Source organism: Ursus maritimus, unplaced genomic scaffold (assembly GCF_017311325.1).
Source record: "Ursus maritimus isolate PB19 unplaced genomic scaffold, ASM1731132v1 scaffold_14, whole genome shotgun sequence".
Taxonomy (NCBI): Eukaryota; Metazoa; Chordata; class Mammalia; order Carnivora; family Ursidae; genus Ursus; species Ursus maritimus.
The window spans coordinates 39,392,442-39,419,398 of record NW_024423786.1 but is presented as its reverse complement, the minus strand read 5'-3'; the positions used below and the strand labels follow the sequence as shown (position 1 = coordinate 39,419,398).

General features: G+C 48.5%; 1 protein-coding gene across 1 annotated transcript in view; it reads left to right on the top strand.

Annotated features, from left to right (window-relative positions):
• BSN (bassoon presynaptic cytomatrix protein) overlaps window positions 1-26,957 on the top strand; it is an 85,880-nt gene continuing 58,923 nt past the window's right edge. The window contains exon 1 of the mRNA XM_040628810.1: window positions 1-224. Within this exon, the coding sequence (XP_040484744.1) occupies window positions 1-224 (224 nt within the window). The remainder of the gene's footprint in view (window positions 225-26,957) is intronic.

The following is a 26,957-nucleotide window of genomic DNA, read 5'->3' as shown; positions in this document are numbered from 1 at the left end:
ATGGGCAACGAGGCCAGCCTGGAGGGCGGCGCTGGCGACGGGCCACTGCCGCCGGGAGGCACCGGCCCTGGCCCGGGCCCCGGCGCAGGGAAGCCGCCTTCAGCACCTGCCGGCGGCGGACAGCTCCCCGCTGCAGGCACCGCGAGGGCGACCGCGGGACCACCGGGCCCAGGTCCCGGCCCAGGCCCCGGCCCGAGCCCTGGCCCTGGCCCCGGTCCCGGCAGGTAAGCGCGCGTCGCGGCACCTGGGTTGGGGGGGGGGCGGGGAGCTGCAGCCTGAGGCTGGGGCCGGGGCCCGCGACCCCGCGATGTAGTCTGGACAGCGAGGTCAGACGTCCGGCCACACTTTGAACCCGGCCCTATTGGCGGGAGCCCGGTGGTCTCAGGGAGCGGCCCTCTCTTTCAAGCCGCCCTGCCTTGGTAAGGCAGGATGGTGAGTGAGCGCAGGGTCAGTCAGGGCCTGCAGACCGTGACTCCGTCACGAACCCCAAATTTGCTAACCCCCCAACGCTGGGCTCAGGAGGGGCTTATGTAACCTCAGCCTAGTCCCTCCGCACTGGGGAGCAGTGGGATGGAAAACGTCCTCCCTGTCTGCTGGTGTCTGCATGTGTCCATTGTGTTGGGCCAAGGAAGGAGCACAATGGGAGTGGCTGTCAGGGAAGATAAGTGTCACTGCGAGGAACAGGGAGATATGGAAATAGTTGAACCATGAACTTGGTCATGCGCTTTCCTCAGGCATTTAGTGACTATAATCATCTTTGGAGGAAGGGAAAATGTCACTGGACACCAAAAAGTACTTATTTAGGCTCAAAATATGAACAGGGTCATGTGCTTTCACCAAGGTTTGGTGAAACACTCCGGGGTGAGGCAAAAATGCTGTTGAAGCATCTATTACAAATATGTTCCTGTTGCCTTATGATTTAGATTACCACCTCGAACCAGGGAAAAACTGAAACCCACAGAGGATGCTTTTAGCAGAACATATCTGATCAAATACTGTGAAACCAGCTTGTTTAAAATGTATGCCAACTGAGGTCCACAAAAACACTCAAGTGGTTGTGAATGCAGTGGAAGGGAATGCCAATATATGATAGATTAGTAGGCTGAAAACTCAGGAAAGCTATCAAGAGACAACAGGATAAAATGGAAGGCATTATCTTTACACCAAATGGGCCTAGGGAGTAGCAAACCCCCAGACTGGGAGGTGGGGGGAGGGGCACTTCTGGTTCCATAGGAGTCTGCTGATCATGTTGCCTTAGCTTTCCTGTGTGGGAGCACATACACTGTGAGGGAGCATGATTTCTGATTCTTCAGCTGTCCAACTGTGCCTCTCAGAAGTCATTTCTTAGACAACTAATAGTAATGAAAGGCTCTTAATAGCCTGCAACCTGACGCAGACAGGCCAGCCTGTGAGCACCCCCTTTAAGGGGGGAATCTGCCCATTTTACATTAGCTCTTACAGTAATGCAGTTGGTGAGCATACAGTTCTTAGCACTGCAAATACTGCCCATTTTGCTGCGTGTTGAGCTGCTGTTTGAGTTTTAGCTTGAGGGAGCCTCACCCAGGCTTTAGAGCTCTCTCCAAGGGAAAGCGTCTACAGCTGAATGGAAAAACACCCTGTTGTTGGTAGTTCTCTATATGGGGGATTTGACATTTCTCTTCTGGTAACCAAACAGGCTGCCCTGCTTATGGTTTATTGGATGTTGCAGAGCTAAGCATATGAAATTTTGGAAAGATTTGGGCAGCTCAGAGGGGCAAGAAGGAGACTGGGGTCTACTACTCATATTCTTTTTCAGGGTTTCGTTTCTACCCCATCTATGCATTCTGCTACAGGGCAGACCCATGAACTGCTGTGGGTTGGGGAACCACGGGCCTCCTGTTGGAGTTAGTAGGCTCGTAAGTTGCTCCTGGCTGTGGGCAAGGCTCACCCATGGGCCGGTAGTGCTAAAGTCCTAGGGCTGTCAAGCTCAGGGTGAGCTGGCTACTTGTCACCAAAGCGCAGGACTAGGGGCCCTTAGGAGATGGGATTTACTGCTTCAGCTGATATTCAGCTTGTCACAGTACCTCAGAAGAGCAGCACGGCCATGGTATGTCTCTCCTTCAGCATTAGAATGGCTCCTGCTTCTCACCAGAACATCTCAGGTACCTGGTGCCAAATTTAGCTTGTTCTGTTCAGAGAGGCTACTGAACAGATTGGCCCATTGATGGAGGAAAAGCCCCATGGCATGTGCTTCTGGGCATTCAGGAAAGAGCAGCGGCACAGTTTCAAACAAGCTTGCGAATTTGGGGGCAGTTGGAAGCCTCATCGAGGTAGGTGGGGGGGGGTCAGGTAAGGGCGAGATCATTTTACTAACCCCAGAGGGGAGTGGAACTGAGGTTCTGGGGGAGTCTATTCCTGGCTCTTTCCTGTTTCTGTATTACCCCTCGCTACCCTAGAATTAGTCTTTTCATCCTCATACTGAGCTCGCTTGGGTTCTGTGAGGGGGCAGCTTCGCCATTTATGACTGAAGAGCCTGACTCGAATCCCGTAAGTGGCAGTAGCACCACACCCATAGTGCTGCCTCTTAGCCCGTTCGGATGATACGGCACTTTGGGCATCGGAGAGTCCCTCAAGGCAGGGCTGTCTGCTTCTGGTCTCAGGGTGGCACGTACAGTTACACAGGTTGTGCCTTTCTCAAGAAGTGCCAGATCAGAGAAGGCTCTACTGTCCGAGCTGTATGCCCTGGTGTGGGCTGCATCCTCCTAGAGGAAGGGGCCCCTTTCGTTCGTTCATTCATTCATCCATTCATTCATTCACTTATATTTATGCCTGATGTACACTGAAGTGCTCCAGTTGCTGGGATTTAACTTACATGCATACCCATGACACACCACCCGTTCAAGATGAAACTTTATCAGTACCCCAGAAAGCACCTTTTTAAAAAATTGCACAAAGGAGCCACACATACCAGTGACCTGTCTAATCTATGCCAGCCCTGTGGACCTGACATGTTCTGACATTTGCAGATTGATCTTCAGTCAGTGAGCCAAGGCGTACTTACCAGCGTCGAGAGCAAAAGCACCGCTCTGGGCTCTGTGGAGGGTCTGGAAGGGTCTACGTGTTCCCCTGTTCTCAAGCACCTTGCAGTCTGGTTGATGAGACAGCCCTCAAAGAGCCAAATCATAAAATTTGGCTGGGCAGCTCCGTGTCTGAGCAGCTCAGACTGAGGAGGCTCGGTGTCTGAGCAGCTCCGTGTCTGAGAAGCGCCAAACAGACAGTGCTTATAGAACGGTTGTCAAGTGAGAAGAGTGGAGAGGCAGAGCCAGGCTTCAAAAGAAGAAGAAACCCAAGGCATGCGGGGAAAATGGTGGGGTTATGAGAGGTGGAGAGGGAGACATAGCATGAGGAATGTGGTCTGCATAGGCAGGGACGGCGAGCAGAGAATGGGGCCAAGTGCCGGGGTGTGGAGGAGAGCTGGGGCAGACCAGGTAAGGCCCCTTTCCCTCATTACCCATCAAAATCCCTGATCACCTCGAGGTTGCCTCTCACTCAGCTCCAGCGCATCTGCCGTGGAGATATCTTTAACCAACGGCAGCGGGCACCCAGAGCCTGGTCATGTGCTGGAAGTTGGGTGAGGCTGCTCTGTGAGCCACCATCTGGGTTCTTTTCTCGAAATGGGTTTGTCACAATTTTATCCCAATAAGAAAACAAAAATAAAAATAAATGGGTTTGTCAGGTATAGTGTATTCGGTCTGGGGTTAGCCAGATTTGTTATACTGTATCAGCTAACGGTTAGGCTCTAGAAAAATCTGGGACTCATGTGTAAGGATGAAATAAAAGGTTATAATTGCCAGGTTTAGAAACAATGGTCCTTTGTCATTCAGAGATCTTGTTGGGCCCAGGAGCTGGATTCTCATGGAGGGCATGACACGGGGATTGTGCTGAAGTGACCCAACATCTGAATGGCGATGATGTCAAGATTTCACCCAAAGGGGCAACTATTTCTCATCTTTGGCAGGGAGAAAGGGGCAGCTTTGAAAATAGAGCTTTTCCCAGCATTGGTAAGACTGAAAAATTGCTGCTAATCAAAAAAAAAAAAAAAAGTTATGGAGATGTTGGGGAAGAAAGTCCTCCCCCCCTTCCTCCTCCTCCTTCCTCTTCCTCTTCTTCTCCCTCTCCCTCTCCTTCTCCTTCTTCTTTAACTCTTCGTTATGGAAATTTTCAAATCTACATAGAAGTTGAGAGAATAAGCTAGTGCACTCCCATGTTCCCATTGCCCAGCCAGTTATCACCAACTCATGGCTGATGAAGTTTGTCTGTCTTCCTCACCTGCCATCCCCCATGGAGGCAACTTCCAGACACCCTCACATTTCATCACCCGTATTTCAGTGTGTATTTCTAAGGAATAAGGGCTTTGTATGAACGTTACCACAGCACCACAATCACACCCAAATAGATAACAATTCCATCTTTTTTTTCCCTTTTTTTAGAAGTAATCTCTTTGCCCAGCATGGGGCTTCAACTCACGACCCTGACATCAGAAGTTGCATGCTCCACTGACCGAGCAGGGAGGCACCCTGATGACAATCCCTTCTTCATTTCAGCAAATACCAGTCAGGGTTCAGGTTTTCTGATTATCTTATGAATTTATTCTTACAGTCGATTTGTTTGAATTGTGATCTAAACAGGGTCTCCACGTTGCATTTGCTGGATGCATCTGAGTCTCTTTAACCCTGCAGATGCCGCCTCCTTTTTTCCGCCTTGCCATCTGTGATTGGAGAACTGCATCGTTTGTCCTGTGTTTCTCACATTCTGGATTATGCTGATTGTGTCTCTGTGGTGTCATTTAAGATGTTCCTCTGTCCTGTATTTCTCCTTTAAGCTGGAACTTGTCTCTAGAAGCCATTTGGATTCTAATTTCATTCTTTTGGCCAAGAAATGCTAGCTTTTTAAAAAAGAGTTTGTTGAGGGCTTTGGCCTGAAGGGGCTAGGAGTTCGCTGAAAGTAGAGCTAGGCTTTGGACTAGTTTGGGAACAAAAGAATGATGCAGTGGGGACCCTTTTCTGTTCTTTTTTTCTAAAGTTCTTCCCCTGAGTGGGTTTGGTTCTGGGTTTAAGAGGGCAAAGCTTTCAGAGCCCTTGGGTCATGGCTTTTCTCCCAGCTTTGAGGAACCCTCCGTGTGTATGTGAGTAGTAGGCTGCCAGCAGATAGGGTTTGGGGCTTCAGTAAATCCTCTCTCTTCTCAGAGGTCCTGCACGTCTCAATAGTGCCCTTTTTTCATGTTAGTGATAGAAGCAGGGAGAGACAGACCCTGCTATGTGCGGGCTCTTTGAGGGGAAATCCGTTCCTGGAAGCTGTGGCCCGTGGGCAAGAAGTTGGGCTGACCGGGGAGGTGGGTTGGCAAAGGCGTCACCACAGTTCTAGCTACTCTCACTGGATGTCTGCTTCACCATGGACACTCTGCTCGGTGTGTTTACACGTCCTTGTTCCTCAGTCCCCCTGCCTGGCCATGCCGCTCTCGCAGGCCCCTTCTGTCTGGGCCTTACTCATCCTTTCTACCTGGGGTCTCACTATTTACAATGATGACATGGTGGCTGAGACCTGCTTGCCTACAGCAAGGGCCAGGTGTCGCTTTAGGACTAAGGCCCTCCTGGGGAGCTGGGACTAGGTGGACAATCTAGCCCCATGGGGACTCCTGCCTGGGTCTCTCAGCGGGTGCCAGGGGCCTGTCCTACTGGCATTGGTACTGCATTGGTAAGACTCACTGAGGCTCCTTTCCTGCTTCGAGGGCCGTCTCCCTCTGCATTCACCAGCATGGTGGGGGAAGCTAGTCATAGCTGGGGAATGAGTTGGGACCATGGCCTCTGGGATGTGTGGTAGGGGAGATGGAATTCTGGTGTCCCAGTCTCTGTGGTTCCTTCCCTGCTGATGGAGCCTCTTGTGGGTGTCTGTTGACCCCTGGCATTCCCACAGCTCATGTGTCTTACACATTCGGTTCTGGTCAGCTGTGCCTGTGGGATGGAGCCAGTAAGCATGCTCCCTGATTCATCTGTGCTGTACCTTCAGCCCCAGGCTGGTCACAGCCCTGCTCTGATCTCTCCATCTGTTCTTTGCTCTTATGGGTATCTAGGCTTCTTAAAAGAGCCTTGCTCTAGAAGAGACCCCTTACCTGATACCCCCACTTCTTTCTAACAAGAGCGTCACTTGGAGTTGTATTGGGAGCCTCTAGGGAACTCTAGCTCACCCTGGGATAAATCCAGAACCTTTTGGGTTGGCCTGGCTGCCCCTGAAGTGGATGGGGCTGCTATTAGGGCCCAAAGTGAAGACTTTTCCCTGAGCGGAAGTAGAAGGGTTAGCTTCTGGGACTTGGCCCCAACCACTGAGGAGATCAAGAAGCCTTAGCAGCAGCTCAACGAGTCTGGGCTGCCCCTGGACCCAGAGTTGCTCTCCAATGCCATTGGCTCGGGGAGGGAGCGATCCCTTTCCACGATGCTGGAAGAATCTGTAAGGCATTTGGGTGCTTTGGAAGGAAAGGGGGTAAGGAAATTTCCTGAGAGTCACACCTATACATTCCATGTATTTGTGCATGCAGGTAGGTAATAAGGGTCGCCTGCCTTTTTTGTATATGGGAGCGGTTGTGAGGGATTTCTACAATTAAGCTCTACTTAGCAATAGGAGGATTTTAAAATGAATATTTATCCATGTATTCAGGAAACCCCTTGCTGAATACCTACTAGATGCCTATCCCTGGGTGAGATATGAAGAGCAAAGGAAGGAGCACGAAATGGGCTGTGCCCTCACGGAGCTCCCGGTCTGGTAGGAGACAAAGAGGCGCTTGCTTAGATCTTTACCCTCGACTTCCTGAAATTAGAGTTTGCTCCTGCTTTTTCTTTGTCTCACAGAGTTAAGATAAATGAGAGCATGATTTAAAGGGATTGTATTATTCCATGTTCTGAAATAGTAGAATATATATTTGTATGGTGTTTTGCAGCTTACAAAACACATTCACAACATTAACTTATTCTGCTGGGAACTCCGGAGGCCCAATACGAGAGATTTAGAAGAACAGCCAGCTAGCTGACTTTAGCAAACTGAAATGCCATACACCGAGCACAGCTGGAGAACCGCGTCACTTCCTTGCCTCCTGCTCGGAGAAGATGGAAAATTTAGCAATAGGGTGGGGAGGGCTTTGAGGACAAGAAAAGGATCAGGAAGTAGGACGTTTGAGGAAAGGACAGCATAGGGTGGGGTGGGGAATGAAGGATACTGGAAGCCTCCCGGGTGGGGGTCAGAAACTCAGGCTTTCATCAACCCTGACATTGCCCCAAGCTGGCTGTGCGAGTAGTAGGTCCTCACTCTTTTCCATCTGTAAAAGGAGAGATTGAACTAGATGATATCCCAGGTCCCCTCCATCTCTGACAGCTTATTTTTGTTAGATGAGTAAGAAGGAAGGATGATGCTTCCCGCTATTCCTCAGCCCCACCAAGGAGAGAAAATAGACACGTCGTGCAGACTTGAGGTTCATTAGAAGAGCTTTAAATGAAGAGGATTGCTCTTCCTCTGAGCTCCAGAGATCTTTCGGAGTGGACAAGATGACCTCACAATCAAACTTGGGGCCGGAAGAGGGACTGGCTGGCACCTTGCCCCTCGGTTGCTCCTGGCAGGTGGGGGCTCTTGAAAGGCTGCTGGCCTCCTTCTCCTGGGTTGGCTGGTCAGCCGGCTGGGCTCCTGCTCGCGCCCGTGGAGCCTGCCGCAGGCTCCCCGCTTCCAGCCGGGCACGGTCGCTTCTCTCCTGAGTGTTGTTGCGTCCACATCCCCCACGTGCTCCGCGCCTGCTCTGCCTCCTCCCGGCGGGCCCTCGTGCAGAACCCTTCACTTGTAGCAGGAGGGGAGGGATGTGGGGCTCTCTGCAGTTTCTCCTACCGCTCTCTGGGTTCTGTGGCCTTGGGCCGGGTCTCCACCAATGTCAAGGTCTGGCACGTGAGGCCTCTTCCCTCGGGAGCGTGGTTTAGCTTCAGTGGGTGATCTGTTCATTCTGTCCTCCTTTTATTTTGAGCATCTAATTCAACTCCTAACAGATGCCAAACGTCTGCTTCTATTTTTTCTGAAGGAGAAGCTCTGTCTTGGGGTGAATACCCAGTGGTCAGTGGCCTGTGGTCCCTCCCAGGCAGATGACTCCACCGGTGGAAAGTTCTTTCTTTCTGATTGTCTGAAATGGGCTCCCTGACACATCCGGTCTCTTGCCTGGCTCTGCCCTCTGGCTCACAGGTTTCGTGAGCTCACTATGCCCCTACCTCCTCCACTGCGGGGCTCTTCTCTAGACTTGACTTCTTCAGGTCCTGCGGCTGGGATGTGACTCTGGGACCCTTGCCGACCTGGGATGTTTGGCCCGAGGCTGTCAATATCCCGAGGACAGGGAGGTTGAGAGAACAGGACCCAGAGCTCAGTATGTCACATGGATTATGAGTGACACAATCTGAAGGATGAGTGGCCCTCACTCACAGCAGCCTGAGAAGACCATCCCGTACCTCCCTGAGTGCCCTCTGGCACTGCACCCCACACTTGTCCAGCCTCAGGTAGGGCATCTCCGCATGAAGCCTGGGTTCCCTCCTGTGTGTGAGTGGGGGGGGGGCTGCACCGCTCTCTGCCATGTCTTGGAGATCCCTTCCAACCTAGTGAGACCCTTTGGATCCTGACTCTGTCTCCTGAAATAGGGATAATAACTGAGACAGTGTACATGGTTTCAGCATCATGCTGGGAGAACTTCTCCCCTTCCCATGGCCCTGGGAGCCCACTTTCCAAATCCTTGTATCTCACTTTGAGTGGTCAGTGTTGAGCCCTCGAGGCCAAAGCCTTGCGAGCTCTGGTGAGAGGTGGTGTCTGCTGAAGATGGCGGTAGGGCGGGTCGCCTTGGAGAGGCCGCCACCCCTTGCACGTGCAGAAACCTCTACGCGCTGCAGAGGAAAGTCCTTTACGGGCCGGTTCTTGCCTGGTCGGCCGTGTCATCCTGGCCTCTTTTTGGGATACACTGGCCTTAGGCTCTGTAGGGAGGATGTCCTCAGGAGCAGCGAACACTCTGCAGATGAAAATTTCAAACACACATAAAAGGAGAAGAGATGGAATGATGACACCCCCTCCTGTGAAGCCATCACCCAGCTTCAACAATGATCAGTGTTTCGCCATCTCATTTCATCTATATTCCTCCAACTTTTTTGGACTGGAGTATTTTCAGTCCACATCCAAACATATCATTTCACTCTTACTTCAGGATGTGCCTCTAGTAGTTAAGAGCTGTTTTTATTTTAATCCAATAACATTATCACAGCCAACAAGTTTAACTGTAATTTCTTAATATAACTTAATACCCAGTCCGTGTTCAATTTGACTTGATTATCTCAAAAATGATTTTTTAGGGTTGTTTTGTTCAAATCAGGATCCAAACGAACATTGCATGTTTGCACACGCTCACGCATGTTCAAAATAATAATATAGATATTTTTACTGACAATAATACTAATGAATGTAATTTAAGATCTCCTTGTGGTTTTTGTGGGTTTTTTTGAAGATTTTATTTATTTATTTGAGAGAGAGAGAAAGCGCGAGCACAAGCAGGGGGAGCGGCAGGCAGAAGGAGAGGGAGAAGCAGGCTCCCGTTGAGCAGGGAGCCCGATGCAGGGCTCGATTCCAGGACCCTGAGATCATGACCTGAGCTGAAGGCAAACGCTTAACCAACTGAGCCAACCAGGCGCTCTCTCCTTGTAGTTTCTCTTGTCCTTAGTTTATTCTTTCCAGGGATGTCTAGTTCAAGTTCTGCGTTTACTTATTTTTCTTCTTTTTTAAAATTTAAATTCAATTAACTAACATATACTGTATTATTAGTTTCAGAGGTAGAGGTCAGTGATTCAGCGGTCTTATATAGTACTCAGTGCTCAGTACATCACATGCCCTCCTTAATGCCCATCACCCAGTTACCCCATCCCTCACCACCTCCCCTCCAGCAACCCTCAGTTTGTTTGCTATGATTAAGAGTCTCTTATGGTTTGTCTCCCTCTCTGATTTCATCTTATTTTATTTTTTTCTCTCTTCCCCTATGATCCTCTGTTTTATTTCTTAAATTCCACATAGGAGTGAGATCATATGATAATTGTCTTTCTCTGATTGACTTATTTCACTTAGCATACTACCCTCTAGTTCCATCCATGTTGCAAATGGCAAGAGTTCATTCTTTTTGATGGCTGAGTAATGGCCCATTGAAGGGGTGTGTGTGTGTGTGTGTGTGTGTGTGTGTGTATTTATCACATTTTCTTTATCCATTCATCTGTCGGTGGGCATAAGTTCTGTGTTTTAGAGTTATTAGAAGTGATTCTTCTCGGGGCGCCTGGGTGGCTCAGTCGGTTAAACATCTTCCTTTGGCTCAGATCATGATCCCGGGGTCCTGGGATGGAGCCCTGTGTCGGGGGTGGGGGGTGCCTTGCTCAGTGGGGAGTCTGTTCCCCCCTCTCCCTCTGCCCCTCCCCCCCATTTGTGCTCACCTCCCAAATAAATAAATAAAATCTTTAAAAAATTCTTAAAAAAAAAGGAAATGATTCTTCTCGGTGAGGTTCTGCCATTAAGAATTAAGCTCCACAATTAAGCTCTTTCTTTCCAGTTTGTGTTCAGTTTGTAAGGATTGCTTTTTGATCACTTATCTGTTGCCGCGATGATCCTGCATAGTAAATCTGCCCACACTCAGTGGCTTCAACAGCAGTTTTTATTCTCACTCAGGCATCCGCATGCTGGCTAGAATTCTCCGATCTGGGCTGGGCTCTGGGCTCCAGCTGAGTCCAGGTCTGCCCTACATGTCTCTCATCCTCCTTGGGCAGCAGGCTAGCCAGGGTATGGTCTTCCGGTGGTGACGACAGGGGACATGCCTAACCACACGCGCACGTGCACACACACACACACGTACATGCTTCAGTCCACATCAGCCAACACTACTCTAGTCAAAGCAATTCATTTGTAAGCCCAAAGTTAAGGGATGGTGCTGCAGTTGCTCTGACTGTGTAAGAAACTACCCCAGAACTGAGTGACGTCACACACCCCTCTTTCGCTCGCAGGTTCTGTAGGTCAGGAATTCAGGCTGGGCACATGGGGTGGCTTCCTTCTGCTCCACACTGCCTGGGGCTTCAGCTGGAAGACTCGAAGGCTGGGGGCTGGGATCATCGGACGTGTGTTCATCACTTGCCTGTCTCACGGTTGATTCCTGTAGCAGCTGGCAGCCTCAGTGCCTCTCCACATGGGCTAGTTTGAGCTTCCTCTCAACATGGTTTCTGGGTTTCAAGGGTATCCTAAGAGAAAGAGAGAGAGGAAGCCAGCTGGAGGCTGTACTGCCTTTTATGACCATTTTTATTTTTGCTGCATTCTATTCACTGAGGCAGTTCTAAAGCACTACCCGGTTTTGAGTGGAGGAGGCGTGGACTCCGTCTCTTGGTTGGGGAATGTCCAGGTTCTATAAGAGCTTGTGGAAATCTTGTTGAGGCCGTTTGTGGAAAATAGAGTCTGCCACATCTGGACGAATAGACTCCACCCTTAGTGGGAGGAATTGCAAAGTCACATGGCAAAGGGCAGAAATCCATTGAGAACACCAATGCCATCTCCCGTCCTGTTATCTTTTTGAATTAATTTTATGAAAATTATGTAGAACTTTCATGTGTTTCCAAATAAAACAAGATGAACTGGGAGAAGTCTAGTTCTATCTTGTTCTCTTCCACCTTGTTTCCTTCCTTCCCTGATAAGAATTCACCTGTATCAGGTTTTTTTCCATTGTTCTTTCTTGGAAATATAAGGACAATATACATTTATTTTTTTATTTTTATTTTTAGTTTTTTAAAGATTTTATTTATTTATTTGACAGAGATAGAGACAGCCAGCGAGAGAGGGAACACAAACAGGGGGAGTGGGAGAGGAAGAAGCAGGCTCATAGCGGAGGAGCCCGATGCGGGGCTCGATCCCATAACGCCGGGATCGCGCCCTGAGGCAAAGGCAGACGCTTAACCGCTGTGCCACCCAGGCGCCCCGACAATACACATTTATTTACCTCTCTCTTTTTTATATACATAAAAAGTAGCGCATTCTGAACACTGTGCCGAACTTTGCTTTTTCTCGCATGCTATAGCCTGAAGATCACCCTGGCGGAGGACGGACACATCCTCCCGATTCTTTGTTGGCCTCCGTACGGCGCTCTATCATGCGGGTTTGCCATAGTTTATCCGTGGACGTTGGCCTGTGGCCGGGCTTTTCCTCTAACAAAGAGCCGCACACTGAGGAACGTGGTGTATGTGTCATTTTGTATTTTTGCTGGTGTACCTGTGGACTGGTGTATCTATGGGATGTTTTGTATTTTTACCAGGGTAGCTCTGGGTTAGTTTCCTACGGGACGCTGAAACAAGATGGTTTGGCCAAGCCTGAGGGGCAAGACCAGAGGTGGGGTGCTACTGAGGGGCTTGGAGGTGCGAGAGGACGGCCCCTGGACCAGGACGAGGGAGCAGCAGGGAGTAGGGAGAGGGTGCTAAAAAGTGCTCGACTTCTGAATATATGCTGAGTGTAGAGCCAGAGGAGTGCTCAAGGGCTGGCTTTGAAGAATTAGACAAAAAGAGTCAGGAGGACCCCTGAGTTCTGGCCTGACCATGCGGTGCGCACTGGGGTCCCCCAGGCACAAGGCCTAAGATCAGGAGTTTGTTCCTGGGCAAACTGTGTTTTAGAGACACCTAAGTGATGCATGAGGTAGGCAGCTAGGCGTTCAAGTCTGGGCTGGAAAGATAAGGTCGCCCCTCACCCGCCCCTGGGTTAATATTAATGCCAGCTGCCTCCTCCAAGTACCCTGAGAAAGAGATAAGGAAGAGGAAGAAATTGAGGCAATACTGGGGTTCCAAGAGGGCGAGTCAAGTACAGTGAATTTGACGAACTTTTACCAAACAAAATGCTGGAAATGAAAGCATTCGGTCTGAGGCCTGGAGTTAAACACCAGCTCGTTGCCTGGTTCCCACCCGGGGCTGAGGATCTGAAGGTGAGCAGGGAGATTACCAGCCCCATTTCCTACTACAGAGCTGTTTGATTAAGGGTTTGGTCCCTGCCCCCTGGGAGCTCTGACTCAATGGGGAATGCCTGGGCGGGGGAGGGGGGGCGCGCTCAGAGGACCCACTGCAGCTCATCTTCCTTATCTTCACATACAGCTGCTGAAACAGGTAGAGAACGTGGGCCTCAAGCTGGAGAGCCCCCTTGAAAGGGCTGGCGCATCCCACAGGCTCTCAGAATCCACTGCAAGTCAGGGTTTCAGCCCAGGCCCCCAGAGCCCCAGAAAACACCTGCTGGCAATGGGAAGAGTGCCATTTTGTCTCTTAACCCTCCCTCACTTGTGTTCGTGAAACTCCAGGAAGTTTGGACAGCGGTGGAGGACAGGGTTCCCTTGGTAGATTTGGGGGATTGGAAAGAGGAGAGGAGGGAGGGAGCCCCAGGTCTGGGGCCGCTGCTCTGGAGTGGTGATCTGCCCATGGGCACCAGGGGCAGAAATACCAGTGTGACTCTGGGATGTGTGTTTCTCTGGGCCCAGGACTCTGGAGGCAGGCTGGGGCATGTGGAGCTGGCTCAGAAGCCGGGGGACTGGAGTGGGGCTTCCCCAGGAGCCAGGCAGCCATCCCTGCTTTCCCTGTGTACTGAAAGCATTTTTGCGAATGATAGTACTGAGCACTGACGGCCAGAGGCAGAGGGGTTTCCTGCCGGGATGCTTTTGGGGAGCTGCGATGCAGGCTGAGCCTATGAAAGATGGGCAGATTGGGGGTGGACAGAACAGGGCAGCTGGCTCTGGGTGCTCCCAACAGGCCAGGTCTGCCACCCTGCCTCCCCCGACCCTTCCCCTAAGTCCCCAGCTTTATCAGAGTATAGTCTGGAGCTCACCCGAGGTCCTTGGCACCTCCCTGGCCACCGTGGTGTGTACCGTGGCTTGCTGGAGCTGTGACAACGCAGAGGCCGGGGGGCTGCAGGCACGGAGCCTCTACTCTGTCCCTAGCCAGGCACTCTGTCAGGGGTGAGGAGCCCTGGGAAACCCACCCAGGACTCCAGGGACAGGTGCCACGCAACGATGTTCTTTTCTAAACGGTAAAAACCTCCACACCCCTGAGTGTGGAGTGAGGAAGCAAAAATGTCCTCCCTATCCTCAAGGCAGAAAGCCTGGTGGGGACTCTGGGGGGCGACACTGCTCCCTTTCAATGACCAAGATCTTGGCTTATGGCTCTGGGTCTGCCTGGTGGTGCCAAGAACTGTTTTCAGAGGCATGAAGAAAGAAGAAACTAGAAGCTTTGCCTTTTGGGAAAGCATCTCGTGTTCCCTGTGCTCCCTGTGAGCACTTACTCCGGGACGCCCAGGCCTATGAAGCGGAGGGACAGTGACCCCAGAAGTCATCAAGGCTGAACCTCCTGGCAAGGTTTTCAGGGAACATGGGGCTCAGTCAGGCTCCTTAGCTTCGTCTTCCCTCGTCCTAACGGTGGCTCAGGACAAAGCGAGACGTTCAGATAAAGGCATGCGTTGCTTTTGAAGATAGTGAGGATACTTAGCAGTAATTGATTTTGCCAATACAGTGATTTTTCCTCTGTGCGGCTCTGTCCAGTAGGGGGTCAGATCACTGGTAAGGGATGGAAAGACCGAGGCCAGAGAGGTTTTTTCCAAGAACTCGATAACAAGGCAGGGCAGGATCAGGACGAGGAGCGGGGCCTCCCCAGCTCTGGCCTCTGCTTTGGGATCTCCCCGGCCACTTTGGGATGAGGAAACTTCCATGTGTCCAGTCAACAGATTGGGCATCCGGTGTGAGGACTGGTCTACTTGGCACCTTTCCTGTCCCTGGATAGAGTGGGCTGGCGTGGGGGGAGCAGGGGACAGTCTTAGGGTGACCTTGGGAATTAAGGCTCCAGAGCCAGAAGAGAAGGGTCCAGGCCCCACTGGATGAGGTCTGGGGACAAGGCCTTTGCTGCACTGATAGTGTGCTTACCCCGTGCCAAGCCCCAGAGGCCTCTGGGTCAGAGGTCAGAGGCCTTCATTCTTGGGAATGAAGACAGAGATCCTTCAGTCTTTCCTTCTGGAGCTGCCATGGAGGCAGGGGGGACCTTCTCGAACAAGCTAACACGCTCCAGCCCGTCCCGGAATGTACAGCCTTCAGGAACAAGACCCACAGCCATGTACGTGATTCCAGTAAAGTGTGCTGATTATTACTCGTTGACGCGCATGGGAGTGGGTTCAGACACATAGGGTGCAAGCAGCCCCACCGACACCTGTCCCCAAACTTCTCCAGAGACCCTGCTTTATCCCCAGGAAAGGCTTTCCTCCCGAAAGGTGCAGACACATTGTTTCAGAGTGTTGTTTCTTTGTCCTGCATTTTTGTTCACTGTTTATTTTCATTCAGTGTTTGTTGGCTCAACAAGCATTTATTAAGTCCCACCTGTGTATCGGGGTGTGTGCGGACTGAGTTCATAGAGGGAATGTGGTCGTCAGCCTGGTTGGGTCCCACCGTCTGGGCGAGCAAGGAGGGCTCCGCCAGGAAGGAGCACCAAAACTTCTCTGGCACCCCCCACCCCTCCCGGTTTGTAGCACGTTGGCCTGAGCCTCAGATAATGGCTGCTTGTCCACACACACATACGCACACGCACACGCAGACCCTGATTCCTTCTGGAGCTCCAGGGACAATCTGATGGCCCCATTCAGTGGACATGTTCCTGTCCTAGCTGCCGAGACTTCCCCGTGGGCTTCTGATCACACTGTTCTTCTGGAAACGCCCTCCTTGGTTTCTGTAGCACCTCTTTGGTTACTTGGTGGGCTTCTCTGTGGCACCACTTGCACGGCCTGCCTCAGCCCTGAGCTGCGTTTCTTTTCCCTCTCACGTGGCAGGTGTGGCGTGCCTTTAGCTCCCTGACCCTCCACAGCTCAGGTCGTCAGTCTTCCAGTGGACGCCTCCACGGGGCCCCCCCAGCCACCCCCTACGCACAGCGCCGCCCTCTGCCCCCTCTCTCTCCCCTTTGGCTGGAATAGTACCTAATGTTGGCTTCGTAGGACCTCTCTTCTTAGAAAGACTTGAGCCCATACCACGATGGGATTACTCCGACATAGAGTCTTTTTTTGAAGACAGGAATGTTGATGATTTTGTCCGGTGTCCATAAAGATCTTTAAAAGTCTTTTATTTGGGAAATGGAGCCTCTCCCTAGACCCAGGCCTGGGGTCCCTGGAGCTATGAGGACAGTGGGACACCCGGGCAGGGTGTGGATGGCCAGGGACCCCCTTAGTCTGGCTAAATTTGCCAAGAGAGGGGAATCACGGGGTGAGGGGAGATACTGGAGGTGACTGGGGGAGTGGGAGCAAGAAGGCCTGCACGTGGTGGCCCCTCAGCTGCCCATGACGCCACCGATCCCAGTGCCAACCGCGTGGCTGCTTAGCATGACTGCGGCGTCCCAGTCTGGATCTCTCTTCCCAGACTGGCTCGTGGAGGGGCCCTGGGCTACTGAATGCCCGGCAGGGAGGCCGTAGGGGGGGCCCCACGAAGGGTAACGGACACTTAGCAGTGACTTTGGGAAGGAGTCTTGCTTGGAGGTGTCTCCCACCCCCTTTGGATCCTGCTACCCCACATGCTTCTCAGGGACCTTGCCCAAGCTGGGCTCTTGTCCCATCGACGCTTGTTCTTTGTTCCCTTGCTCTTTTCTTGGCATCTTTTTTTTTTCTTTTTTTTACATAACTCTCCTGACTTCTGATATGTTCAGGTACTTTTGAGTTTTAACTATATTAATGAGACTCTTCTGGATTTTTTTTTTTAAGTTTTTATTTATTTAAGTCACCTCTCTATCCGACATGGAGCTTGAACTCAGGACCCCGAGATCAGAGCTGCACACTCTTTTGACTGAGCCAGCCAGGCGCCGATGGAATTTTTAAAAAAGTATCCGAGTAAGACGTAAGCATATTATTGACGTGAATATTCAAATAATCCAGTCAGGGAGAGAACCTTCTATTTTCCCCTGCCTTTCCTGGGATTAGTCCCTCTCTCTGCCCATTTCTAAGATCTTTCTGTAGGCACACCCGTGAGTCTGCTGGGTACTCACACACACACTTTTTGTTCATGGTAGCTCAGCTTCATTTTCTATAATAACAAACATTTAATCACCTAACAAAACTTGTGGACCCTGAGTGCCCAAGGGCCATTACAGTCAAAATATTAGGTCACGATAATAAAGTAGCAACCACTCCAGAAATCCGTGCTCTGGGGAAGAGTGCACTACTGAAGAGGGGGACACAGTTAGGCTTGGCCCCCTTTTCCCAGCTGAGGGTTAATGAAGAATGGGGGCACAGAACTCTGCAGGGTCTTCACCACCAGAGGGAGCTGGCCAAGACAGGAGGGGATGGACATTCAGAGGTGGCAAGGGTCTTCGGCAGCCAGACACTGAGCTCCTCCTCCTTCTTCTTCCTCTTCCTCCTCCTTTTCTCCTTCTCCTTCTCCTTCTTCTTCTTTTTCTTCTCCTCCTTCTTCTCCTCCTCCTCCTCTTCCTCTTTCTCTTCCTCCTTCTTCCCCTCCTCCTTCTCCTCCTCCTCCTTCTCCCCCTCCTCCTTCTCCCCTCCCCCTCCTCCTCCTTCTACATTGAATTTCTTTTCAACTGGTCCTTGGCGTTCAGCGTTTGAGGTCAGGAACCGGACAGCAATCTCTGTCTTCACGGGTGGTAGGAAAGGCGTGGCGAGGGTGAACTGGAGCAGTGGCTTACCCGGACCACTAGCTGCTGGGCACTGTTTCTCTGCCAGGCCCTGGTGCACGGGCTGCCCGCTCAATCTGGGGAGGGCCACCCATTGTGGCATCTTCTTCTGTCGTGACTCTGGGGCCTCTGGGATCCCTTGGGCCACCAGGGGCACTGGGGTCCCCAGGGCCACCTGGCCTGTCGTATCTGTTGGTGGCAGCTGCTACGCCCCTTGGACTGGCTATGGCCCTTGAGCCTTCCTCAGTTGCTCTCATGGCTCCTCCACCATCCGCCTTAGACCCCATCTTGAATCCGCCCAGCCTCTCCACTGGCCGCCGAAGGACCAACACATCCTTTTTTTAAAGAAATGGGATCACACTGAATACATTGTTTTGCCACCAGCTTTTTTCACAGAACAATATAGGGAGACATTTCTCCCTACTCTCCCACTTCTCAAAGAATCAGCAGTTTGGGGCCAAGATAACTTTTTGTCACCTTGTCACTTCTTGAGTTGGAGCAATCCATAGTGCCTTTTGGAGGCCGTTGTGCATTCCTGTGTCCCAGGCGCGTGTCCAGGGAAGCTACCAGACCCTTTGTTGTGGCTCAGCCTTTGAGAGCAACCTGAACTAGAGCAGCGCCCCGCAGGGGGAGGACAGTGGCTCTGCCCCTGCGCTCTGCCTCTGAACTTCAGAGAGTTTCCTCCGAAGGCTCTGCTCTGTCTTTCTGGCCAGGGCCATCTCCTGTATGTAGGCGTCCACGCGGAATTCCTTTTTCTTCCCCAGTATGTGGGATGAATTCACTTTTCTTTATTTATAACTTCTTCAGGTTGGGTTGCTTAGATTCCCAGTCATCTGAGCAGAAGACTGCTTGCATAGCATGGCCATTTGCAGCGTGAGGAATCATCTGTGGCTGGCATCTTACCTTGCCTCTTGGTCCCAGATGGTGCTCTGTATTAGTACACACTGCCTATGTGCCCCTTCAGAGATTCAACCCCCAGTCTGAAGGAGGGTGTCCTCTTCCTGGCCTCTTCCTTCCTGGCCTCTTCCTTACTAAGGATTTTGGTGTTTGGAATCTGAAGATTTTTTTTCTAGTGCATCCCAGCTCCACCTTGGATCAGACCTTCACCTACTCCAGGGCAGGATAGTGCTTGGAGTCATTCAGTCATTCAATAAATATTTATTGAGCACCTACTACATGCCAAGTACTGTTGTAGGCAGTCCTCACTGTTGGCTACGGATCATGTAGCGCTTCCAAATTTCTTCTTCTTCTTCCTCTTTCCCTTCCGCTTATTCTCCTTCTCCCTCTCCCTTTCCCTCTCCTCCTTCTTCTTCTCCTCCTTCCCCTCCTCCTCTTCCTTCTTCTCCTTCCCCTCCTTCTCCTTCTCCTTCTTCTTCTCCTTTTTTTTTTTTTAAGTAGTCTCCATGCTCAGTGTAGAGCCCAGTGTGGGGCTCAGACTCACAACTGTGAGATCAGGACCTGAGCTGAGATCAAGAGTCGGATGCTTAACCGACTGAGCCGCCCAGGTGCCCTCCAAATGTCTTCTTTTTTTGTAGATTTTCCTACTACTTGTGGAAGGCTTTTGCCTCTGAATTTGCCCTAGGAACATGATTATGAATTTCCGACTAATCACATCACAAGAATTTTTCCTTAGGTTTTTACTCAAGGTCTACCCTACTAGGAACCTTTTAGTCTCCTAAGAAATACCAGCCAACTAGGAGGTGTGTTTCCTGGGGACTGGGCTCAGTGTGTTTCTGAGGAGGCCCTAGTTGTGTAGGGTTGATGGTGTGAGAGCAGGGCTTGGGGGTCCTAAATCCCCTGGTCAGTTCCTAGACTCACTGCCCATCCTTCTAGTGCCCTTCAGCTGCTTTGCTTCTTTCATTTTCAGTTTTCTCATTTGTCAAAGTGGAAATGCTAAGAGGACCTGCCCTGAGTGGTTGGTAGGAGGTTGATTATGTGAAGAGGGAGCTTGGCACACGGAGCGAGCTGAGAACACAGTAGCTGCTGGGGGTGATGCTCTTACTGTTTTGACTCCCAGAAAGGAAAGGAATTGAAATCATTAACTATTTCATCAGCCAAGGTTCTATATATGTATATACATTTGCACCACTTTTATTTTAAGTTTTGTGAATGCTCAGTGCGTTAGCACAGAAGTACAAGCTTACAGCTTAGAAATGAACATTGCATATTCAAGAGGACAGGTTCAGAGAGTATTTTTAAACATTTTTTTGAGATATAATTCACATACCATAAAATTGACCCGTTTAAACTGTATCATTCCCTGGTTTTTAGTACAGAGTTGTGCAGCCGATAAAAGCTGCAATCCAAGTTTACAACACTTTCATCACACCGAAAAGAAACCTCATACCTAGTAGCAGCCACTTCTCACTCTTCCCCAGCCCCACGCTTAGGCAACTACTAACCTACTATCTGTCTCTAGAGATGCGCCTCCTGTGAACATCTCATGCAACAGAGTCGTTTCATATTTTTGTGTGTGTCTGGTTTCTTCCACTTAGCATGTTTGGGGGGCTCATTCATGATGTGGCCTGTGTCACCGCTTCATTTCTTTTTGCTGCCCAATAATATTCTGTTGTATGGATATGCACATTTTATTCCTCAGTTCATGGACATTTGGGTTATTTCCACTTTTTGGCTTTGGCCTTTATGAATAATTCTGCTATGAACATTTGAGTACAAGTTTTTCTGTAGACATGTTTCAGTTTCTTTTGGATCTATTCCTAGGAGTCAAATTGCTGGGTCACATGGTAACTCTACATTTCACATCTGAAGAACTGCTGGGCTGTTTTCCAAAACGACTGCACCATTTTACGTTCCAACCAGCAATGAATGATGGCTCCATTTTTGCCCACATCCTTACCAACACTTGTCATTATCTTTCCTTTTTCTTTTAGCCATCCTATTGGGTAGGAAGTAGTAGCCATTGCAGTTTTGATTTGCATTTCCCTAATGACGGATGATTTGAACATATCTTCATGTGCTTATTGTCTATTTCTGTATCTTTTTTAGATAAACATCTATTCAGATCCTTTGCCTAGTTTTTAAATTGGGTTGCCCTTTCATTGAGTTGTAAAAGTTCTTTATATACTCTTTTTTTTTTTTAAGATTTTTATTTATTTATTTGACAGAGATAGAGACAGCCAGCGAGAGAGGGAACACAAGCAGGGGGAGTGGGAGAGGAAGAAGCAGGCTCCTAGCGGAGGAGCCTGATGTGGGGCTCGATCCCATAACGCTGGGATCACGCCCTGAGCTGAAGGCAGACGCTTAACCGCTGTGCCACCCAGGCGCCCCCCGCTGTGCCACCCAGGCGCCCCTACTCTTGATAGTAGACTCTTATCAGATGTTTGATTTGCAGATGTTTTCTCCTATTCTGTGGTTCGTCTTTTTTCTCTGTTAATGATACATTTGCAGTCCACAGGTTCTAAAGTTTGATTTAGTCCACTTTACCTTTTTCGTTGTTGTTTGTGCTTTTGGTTTCATAGCTAAGAAATTGCCCAACCCAAGGTCATGAAGATTTACTTGTATTTTTTTCTAATTGTTTCATAGTTTAGCACTTACATTTTTTAAAAAGATTTATTTATTTATTTTAGAGAGAGAGAGTATGTGTGTGTGCGAGTGGGGGGATGGGCAGAAGGGCAGAGGAAAAAGGAGAGAGAGAATCCTTAAGCAGACTCCCTGCTGAGCGGGGAGCCTGTTGTGGGGCTCAATCCCAGGACCTTGAAATCATGACCTGAGCCAAAATCAAGAGTTGGCCGCTGAACCAACTGAGCCACCCAGGAGCCCCTTAACACGTATGTTTAAGTCAGTGATCCATTTGAGTTTACTTGTTTATTTATTTATTTGAGATAGAGAGCGAGAGCATGAGCTGGGTGAGGAGCACAGGGAGAGGGAGAAACAGACTCCCCGCTGAGCTGGGAGCCCAACATAGAGCTTGATCGAAGGACCTGGGATCACGACCCGAGCCGAAGGCAGATGCTTAGCCGACTGAGCCACCCAGGCACCCCTTGAGTTAATTCTTAAGTGTGGTGTAAGCTAGGAGTCCAACATCATCCTTTCCCATGTGGCTATTCGGTTGTCCCAGCACCGTTTAGTGAAAAGACTATTTTTTCTCTATTGTATTTTCCTGGCATCCTCATCAACAGGAGAGGGAGAGAGATAGGGGAACGGTTGGTCAGTGGAGCAGTCAGAACACACACACTTACCAGCTAAGTTCACCATCCTATGTGGACATGGTTTGTGGTGTCTCGAAACAACTACAATAGTAACATCAAAGACCACTGCTCCCAGATCACCATAACAAATATAATACTGAAGAATTCGAAATATCTCAGGACTTACCAAAATGTGACTCAGAGGGACAATGTGAGCAAATGCTGCTGGGAAAATGGTGCCGATACACTTGGTCAGTGCAGGGTTGCCACAGACCTTCGATTTGTCAAAAAAAAAAAAAATCTGCAAAGTGCAATAAAATGTGGTCCGCCTATATTTAGGAATGTGTTATTTGATTTACATTTACTTGTGAGTTCCCCAATTTCTTTCTGTTATTGATTTCTAATTTAATTATATTATGTTCAGAGAACGTATTGTTTGATTTCAGTTCTTTTAGATTTATTGAGACTTGTTTTAGTATATGTGCTGCCGAAGCGAGCACATATTGAGACTTGTTTTATGGCCTCACTCTATAATGTTCCATGTGCGCTTGAGAGGAATGAGCCCTCTGCTGGGTTGGGTGGAGAGCTCTACAGATGCCTGTTAGGCCTAGTTGGTTTATAGTGTTGTTCAGGTCTTCTGTTTTCTTTCTTTTTTTTTTTTTTTTAAGATTTTATTTATTTATTTGACAGAGATAGAGACAGCCAGCGAGAGAGGGAACACAAGCACGGGGAGTGGGAGAGGAAGAAGCAGGCTCATAGCGGAAGAGCCTGATGTGGGGCTCGATCCCATAACGCCGGGATCACGCCCTGAGCCGAAGGCAGACGCTTAACCGCTGTGCCACCCAGGCGCCCCTCAGGTCTTCTGTTTTCTTATCGATCTTTTGCCAAGTTGATCTATCCATTATTAATAAGTATTGGTATTGAAGTCTTCAGTTATTATTGTTGAATTTTCTTTTTTTAATTCTTTTTTAATTTAAATTCAATTAATTAACACATCATATATTATTTGTTTCAGGGGTACAGGTCTTTGATTCATCAGTTTTATATAATACCCAGTGCTCATTACAGCACATACCCTCCCCAGTGTCCATCACCCTGTGAATTTTTTTTTAAGATTATTTATTTATTTGAGAGAGGGAGAGAACAAGCAGTGGGGAGGGGCAGAGGGAGAGAGAGAGAGAGAGAGGAGCAGACTCCCTGCTGAGCGGGAAGCCTGATGTGGTGCTCAATCCCAGGACCCCAAGACCATGACCTAAGCCAAAGGCAGATGCTTAACTGACTGAGCCACCCGGGCACCCCTGTTGTTGGATTTTCTATTTCTCCCTTTAATTCTGTCAGTTTTTGCTTCATGTATTTTGGAGTTTCATTATTAGCTGTATATATATTTGTAATTGTATATAATTACATATATTATGTATTAATTGTATACAATTATAGTAATTGTATATAATTTAAATCTTTCTAATGGATCGACCTTTCATACCGATGTTTTTTTTTAAGACTTTATTTATTTATTTGAGAGACTGAGTGAGAGAGAGAGAGAGAAAACAAGCAGGGGAGGGAGAGGGAGAATCAGACTCCCTGCTGAGCAGGGAGGCCAACTTGGGGCTCGATCCCAGGACCCTGGGACCATGACCTGAGCCAGAGGCAGACACTTAACCGGCTGAGCCACCCAGTCGCCCAGACCTTTTATATCGATCTTTATCGTCAGTAACATCTTTTCTTGTTGTTCTAAAGTCTGTTTTGTCTGATATTTATAGCCACACTAGCTCTGTTATGGTTGTTGTTTGCGTGGTAATCTATTCCCATTAAAAAAATTCAAACTGTATCTTTGAATCTAAAACGTGTCTCATATGTAGCATACAGTTGGATTTTTAAATCCAGTTTGATAATCTCTGTCCTTTGGTTAGGTCGTTGAATCCAATTTTTATTTAAATACTCTTATTGATATGGTTGGATTTCATCTGCTGATTTGCTTTTTGTTTTCTGTATGTCTCATGGTTTTTTATTCCTCTCTTTCTCCTTTACTTCCTTCTTTTGTATTAAATGGACACTTTTTAGTGTAATATTTTAATTCCTGTGGGGATTGTTTTTGTGATGATTTTTTTGTATATGTTTAAATTACTTGCCTGGTCACTTTAAGGTTACAATTACATCTTAGTCTGTCAGAATCCACTTCAGATTTATGCTAACTTAATTCCACTGAAATTTAGAAACCTTACTCCTCTATAGTGCCAACATTTCCTCCCCTTTTTGTGCTATTATTGTTAAACATACTACATCTATGGGTTGCAAACACTGTTATTGTATAACCGTATATTGTATGTAATTGTAATAATTATTTCTCTATATAATATTACATAATGTTATATATCACCTAAATAGATCTTTTAAAGAAGCTGAGAGAAAAAAGGAGAGCAAGTACATACTTGTGGAGTTTGTTGTATAAACCTTCTTATTTACCATTTCGGATTCTCCTCATTTTTTCCTGTGGGTTCAAGGTACTATCTGATGTAATTTCCTCACCTCAATACAGCTTTGTTCCCACCCACCTGTTTGTGCTCTTTTTCTCAAGCATACTACATTTCCATATGTGATAAGCTCAACAGTACACACGCACGCGCGCACGCACACACACACAGAGTTACAGAGTTTATGCAATTGCCTTTTAATCAAGTGAGAAGAAAAGAAAAGAAGTATGCAATTATACTTTCTTTTATACTTACCTACATAATTACCTTCACCAGCACTCTTTGTTTTTTTCTTTTTGTGTAGATTCGAATTACTGTGTGGTGTCACTTGCTGTCTGCCTGAGGAACTTCCTTTACTATTCCTTTCCTCCCCCCCTCTGCTTTTTTGAAGTATAATTGACCTTTATTATTTCTCGTAAGGCAATTTGCTATCAATGATTTTTTCTGCTTTTGTTTATCTGAGAATATCTTTATTTTATCTCCTTTAAAAGTTTCTCTTTTTCCAGAGATTTTTTAAGCTCACTTTATGTTTGTTATTAAAAAGATTGTTGGAGGAGAGGTTCCTGGGTGGCTCAGTCGGTTAAGCGTCTGCCTTTGGCTCAGGGTGTGATCCCGGGGTCCTGGGATTGAGCCCCGCATTGGCTCCCTGCTCAGCAGGCAGTCTGCTTCTCCCTCTCCTTCTGCCCCCCCCAACTTGTTCTCTCTTTCTCTCTCTCTCTCTCAAATAAATAAATAACATCTTTAAAAAATTTTTAAAAATTAAAAGATTATTGGGGAGGTCGTCTGGGACACTCAGTCGGTTAAGTGTCTGACTTATGATTTCAGCTCAGGTCATGTGATCAAGCCCCACGTTGGGCTCTGCACTGAAGGTGGAGCCTGCTTGAGATTCTCTCTCTCACTCTCCATCTGTCCTGCTTTTGCTCTCTCTGTCAAAAAAAAAAAAAAGATTGTTAGCTCTGATAAGGTTGAGAACCAAAGACATAGAGTAATATTACAAAATCGTGAAATATCAACACATTTCTTATTCACAGTTTTTAAAAATGTCAAGCCAGTGGAGTAGAACACTTTGAGACCTATTTGATTTTTTAAAACAATTAAGATTATTGTAGATTCACATGCAGTTGTAAGAAGTCCTTTCATAGTTTTCCTCGTTTCACCCTGTGGTAATATTTTGCAAAACTATAGTATAATATCACAACCGAAATAAGGACATGCCAATCCATGCCACATCTTATTCAGATTTCCCCAGTTTTACTTGTACTCCTGGCTGTGTGTTTATTTTTTTATTTTTATTTTTTTAAAGATTTTACTTATGGGGCGCCTGGGTGGCTCAGTCGTTAAGCGTCTGCCTTTGGCTCAGGGCGTGATCCCGGAGTCCTGGGATCGAGCCCCGCATCAGGTTCCTCCGCTGTGAGCCTGCTTCTTCCTCTCCCACTCCCCCTGCTTGTGTTCCCTCTCTCGCTGGCTGTCTCTCTCTGTCACATAAATAAATAAAGGGAACACAAGCAGGGGGAGTGGGAGAGGAAGAAGCAGATCACACCCTGAGCCGAAGGCAGACGCTTAATGACTGAGCCACCCAGGCGCCCCTGTTTATTTTGTTTTTTAAAGATTTTATTTATTTATTTGACAGAGAGAAAGAGAGAGAGCACAAGCAGGGGGGAGGGGCAGAGGGAGAAGAAGCAGGCTCCCCACCAAGCCGGGAGCCCTATGCGGGGCTCAATCCCAGGACCCTGGGAACATGACTCGAGCCAAAAGCAGATGCTTAACCCATTGAGCCACCCAGGTGCCCCTGTGTGTTTGCTTATTAAGTTGTATACAGTTTTATCACCTGTGCAGATTCGTGCCTCAAGTACCGCCGTCAAGATTCTGAACAGTTCCAGCCACAGGGGTCTCTTGCGTTGCCCCGTTACAACTGTTACAACTACATCTACCTCTTGCCCCTTTCCTTCACTCCGTCACCAATCCCTGACGATCACCAATCTGTCCTCATTTACAAACATTTGTCATTTCAAAAATGGTACACAAGTGGAATCAATCAGTATGTAACCTTTTGGGGTTGGCTTTTTTCCCCTCAGCATAATTCCCAATTATCCCTATTAATAGTTCGTTCCTTTTTATTGCTGAGTGGTATTCCGTGGTCAGTATGTGCCACAGCTTGTCCAACCGTTCACTGCCGAAGGACGTCTGGGATGACTCCAGTTTTTATCTATTACAGTTAAAGCTTTTATGAACATTCATGAATGCACAGGTTTTTATGTGAACGTAAGTCTTCATTTCTGTGGGACAAATGCCCAGGAGTGCAATTGCTGGGTCATGTGATGGTTGCATGCTTTCTTTCTTTTTTTTTTTTTTAAGATTTATCTATTTATTCTTAGAAAGAGCGAGCGTGTGCGTGTGCGCATGTGCGCACCAGTGGGAGGAGGGGCAGAAGGAGAGGATCTTCAGGCAGATTCTCCGCTGAGTGCGAACCGACACAGGGCTTGATCACAAGACTGGGGATCATGACCTGAGCCGAAACCTAGTGGGACGCTTAACTGACTGAGCCACCCAGGCGCCTCACATGCTTAGTTTTTAAAGGAACTGCCAGACTACTTTTCAGAGTGGCT